The 4,686-nt window shown below is 35.1% G+C and overlaps 1 protein-coding gene across 1 annotated transcript; it reads right to left on the bottom strand.

Moving 5' to 3' along the window:
• Positions 1-1,825: 1,825 nt before the first annotated feature.
• LOC140150444 (uncharacterized) lies at positions 1,826-4,264 on the bottom strand. Its single transcript, XM_072172456.1, has 4 exons — positions 4,191-4,264; positions 3,583-3,798; positions 2,547-2,789; positions 1,826-1,874 (listed from the first exon to the last, which is right to left on the bottom strand). Exons 1-4 carry the CDS (start codon positions 4,262-4,264, stop codon positions 1,826-1,828), a joined length of 582 nt encoding a protein of 193 aa, XP_072028557.1.
• Between the last annotated feature and the right edge of the window lie 422 nt (positions 4,265-4,686).

Raw genomic sequence — 4,686 nt, 5'->3', positions numbered from 1 at the left:
ATGGAATGAAGAGATGTTTACTACATAAAAGTGGTAGAATTATTATAGCCCAGCCAGTAGTACTTACAGATGACAACTATGCTTAAAGTATTCTATAGTTTTCATTTTGGTAGGGGCTACCACTTTTTTTTTTTTTTTTAATACTAATTAGGGTCAATTATCATGCAAAATGGAGAATTTGATACAATCTTTTACTCATGACATTACTGGCATGGTAAATTGCATTTACTTATGGCATCTGAGAGAAGGGTGTTGGAGGGTGTAAATGCTGAGCCAAGTTTCATCATTATTCGTAGTTTTAAACAGTTCGCTGCAAGTTACAAAACTACTTAAAACAGTGATAACACTATTAAACGAATCTTGTTTCTCTACAGCAGTAAAATAGCTCACCTTTTCGGGTAGCTTTTTGTCTGCAATTTGCTAGACTTTCTTTAGACTGATAACATTAATTTTATCCAATTTCTTTACAGGATTTGAATCTCTTCCTTAACTGAACCTGAAGGAAAATAAGTATAGCCATGAATAACAGGCCAAACAGGGACTGTGAAATGAGTTGGAGATAAAAGGATAAATCCTGATAAGGATGACGGGAGCCACACTTGGAATGAAAAGTAACAAAGGTACCAACCAATTTCTTTATCTCAGTCTGTAGTTTCGCCTTCACTCTTACTGCCTCTCTGCCTCCTCCCACCTTCTCTAGATCCTCGACCACCTCCTCCAGCTCACTCTTCTCTTGCATGCACTTCGCTACCCTCCTCTGCTCAGTTTCCACCCATTTCAAAAACTCCTCTTGTTTGCCATCGCCATCTTCTGCCCAAGACCGGGCCAGGGCCAAAAACATTTTTTGGTCCAGCTTGTGTAATTCTCTCAACATCATGGTGTAGATTTTCTTAAAAATTCCAGTCCATATGTGTAGACTTGGTATACACACCTATTGCATGAAATTAAATAAGAACAGGCATTATTAGTCACTATTTGTAGTACAGTATAATATAATCAATCATGTTCTCACTGCAAACATGTGGATTCACAATCCTGTACTTACCGATTCACATTGATCAATTGCATGTTCATTACAAACCCACGTATGACCGGATGTTGAATTATCCATTCCAGAAGTTATATGGGCCCCTACCATTTCCAACCCACTTTGTTGCTGTTAAGGATTTGGCAATTGTTATCAAAAATGTTGACTAATAGGCTACATGTATGCTCAATCTAACCATGAAAGACTCATAAATAACCTTATCGGTGAAATACTTTTTACAGTGCACTTAATGTTATTGCTGTTTTGGTTCGAAAATTTTTATATTTTGTTGAAAATTTTAGCACTTACATGATCAATGGGGACCGGAAATATCGGTGGGTGAATGATGCTGTGTGATAAATCTTTGGAGGATTCCTTCCTTCCTCCTGCCTTACAAAATTTCCTCACATCTTCTTTCATCCTCTCAAGCGATCTGTTCTCCACCGGAACTCGTCCATCTTTTGAAATGGAAAATTCTGATTTAGATTCTTCACAATATACACAGCAGTATCTACCTGGATTGTGAAACAATAAAATAAAGATACTTTCTATGTATGTACATACACTTTAGTAGTAAGTTATCATGTTTGTGGATACTTTTAATTACAATTGTAACCACATGTATGAGCAAAAGCAATGCAATTACATGCAGTAAAATGATTGGGCATATATAAGATAAGCGTATACATTTTGTAAAGGTCGAAGTGAAGGACTTGGACCTACCATATATTATTGATCCATAATTTGTAAGGTTTAATTTTCAGTACTCACTTTGACATCCATTTATTCCATATATGTTCACCAAAAAGCCAGATCTCCATTCACCCAGAGTCGAAACTTTTTGCCTCTGTAATGAAAATGTGTATACTGTTATTATCACTTCATTATTTTATCATTCCAGATTGACTCCTATTTCATGTTGGTCAAGAGCACAGTGGCACATTGAAGATGAAAATCGAAGCTTACAACACTTTTCAAGTCAGTGGAAAAAATGTATTGCATTTTAATATCAGGTAAATGGTCACCAACCAGCGTATATTTGCATAATGAGACTTTGTAATATATTTATACAACCTTGATGGTATTTATGTGTAAAAAAAATTTCGGTTGGTTCTAAATATAAGTGCTATCCATGGTATATCTTATAATAGCTTTGGTTCAAATTTTAAAATTACTTAGAATATTAACTTTTCCTTCAAGGTGGTGCACAGATTCATTTAAAATGCAGCATTTAAATGAAAATCAATAGACTAATGCAGACTATTTATCAGTCAAAGACCCTGTGCTTTGTATTTGTAGGCTGTGAATTATGGCTTATTCATGAGGGCTGATTGTTTTATCGTATGTGTCTAACAATCACGGCAGCCTTACATGTCTTTACGTATTTACACAAGATAGATATACGGTTCATGGAACGATCGGCTCTCATTATTGGGTGATGCTGCGACTTTGACTGTTTGTGGTTAGTCTTTTTCTCTTTAGTCCATGGAAAAGTTTGAATGTGTTCAATGTTTCTCACCTCCATGTCATGTCTTCCAAAGACATTAGTTGGTCAACTATTAAGGGTAATACTCTCTGGACATTTGCTTTTGTCTCACTGCCTTCAAGGAGTAATATGCAGATGGTGTTGTAGGATGAGTTTGGGTTTGCTGTATTACACACTGACATAGCAACCTTAAATGACCCCTTGCCATGGTCTCCACCAACCTTGATCCATACCTCGTCATCGGGAATAACGCCTCTGTTTGTTATCTTGCCACTTCTGTATAGAACAAAAAATGTAACATTGAACACCAGCATTTTGAAATATTTGTGGGATAATGACTGCACTGGTTGTTCCGAGTTGATTGCAAAAATCGAACAATTTAGCCATGGAATAGAGCGCTCTTCCTTGTAATCCAGTATCCAAACAAATTGTTAAGATTTTTCACAATAACCATCAAAATTAGAATGATGCAAAGTCATTAACCTCATTCATAGCTGTCACCTTTCAATATGTTTGATTCCACCTGTATACATGTAGGCCTAATGTTAAGTTTTTAATAAAATTTAAATTATTATTTTATCTTTCTTTCATTTTTGCATTTAAAATTTGAATTAAATCTAGATCTGCCAGTGACCAATTCATAATGTTTAAATGTGCAATATACAAATAGGGTAGTTGCAGTTCCACTCTAAAACACAAATTATAACACTAAACATCCCCTAAAGCGATGGAGAATTAGATGTGATTTTAATCCTATTACTACTGCTGGAGTGGGGCACTCTACTTTAGAAGTGATGGGTATGTGGCTACTGGCATCACAAGGTAGGGGCCTATTGATACAAAATGTTTTACAATAGGGGTCATTGGATACAAACAAAATGAAAAAGAGTGTCATTGGGTATGACTTTTTTTTAAAGGCGCTCATCAGAATATTGGACTTCAAAAAAGGGGTCTATTGACAGACCATAACATAACTTCTAAATTGAGTACCCCTTGACTCTTGCATACAATAAGATGCCTTTTGAACTGTAACTTGCAAAGTTTTTTTTTAATTTCACCAAATACATACTTGTCCAGTCTTTCCATGTAGTCTAACAGGAACTCTCGTATATTGTCTATATATGTGACAGGGGCTTTCTTAGCAAGAAAACCATTGACGCTGTTGGGTGCATTTGACGGCTCCTTGATTATGACCATTTTGGTGACAACATGTGCAGACTCTAGAAGATTATTTTGACGAGCCCTCACATCATCTTCCTTGGGAAGCTTCAACCCTGTAGGATATCTGTGGAATACAATTATCACTGGTTACTGGACCTAGGATTGTACCTCAAGAATAAGTCAATCCTACAAGGTATGTTGAGTACATTAACATTTTATCACGGTTTCATTTATTTAATACTGTATACATAGTTATTAGATGTGTTTAATTGTTAAGGACTCATTATGTAAGATAAAATTTCCTTTTTTTTAAACTCATGTAATGGCCAAAGTAATTTTTTATTTTTTTTTTTCCTGTCCCTGATGATACCCTGATGATAATGGTGCCTCCCTTAAATAGATGAATACAGTATTCAAGAAGTCTGAAATTGTAATACCCATTTTCATGTCAAGAAAGTCCATAAAGAAAGGTAAAAAAAGTTCATAGAATATGGAATGTTGGCATAAAATACTTACAATCTCAGCTTTCTTGAAGCTCTCCACGTCATATTACTGTGGGCCATTAATGCCAATGTTCTTGTACATCCCATTCTCTTCGGTTTTTTGAACAACTTCTTCTTGACCCCCAGGTAGTGTGTAATTGATCGTAGTTGCGATTTTCTCCTCCTCGCCTGTCTTTGGCCTACTTTTCCTCCTGACTTTGGCAGTCTGGTTATTGTGAATGACTGTAAAATGATAAATTAGCAAATATCATTATTATATATCATTTATAGTTATTAATTATGTAAATTATAATAGTCATGAAATTCTTGTCTTTATACTCACACTTTGGCAATATTAAACGTAAGAGCTGCTCTCTAAATGGCAATTTATATACAGAAAGGTTAATTTTATCAGTATCTTTTTAAGCAGAGTATTGTGTTCCAGTTTAAGTAAATTCAATTGGAATAAATTATTGAATATAATCTTTCACATCTTACTGTGGTAAGTGGTTACAATACAGTATGTACAC

The sequence above is a fragment of the Amphiura filiformis genome, chromosome 4 (genome assembly GCF_039555335.1).
Source record: "Amphiura filiformis chromosome 4, Afil_fr2py, whole genome shotgun sequence".
NCBI lineage: Eukaryota > Metazoa > Echinodermata > Ophiuroidea > Amphilepidida > Amphiuridae > Amphiura > Amphiura filiformis.
This window is presented reverse-complemented; position numbering and strand designations above follow the sequence as displayed.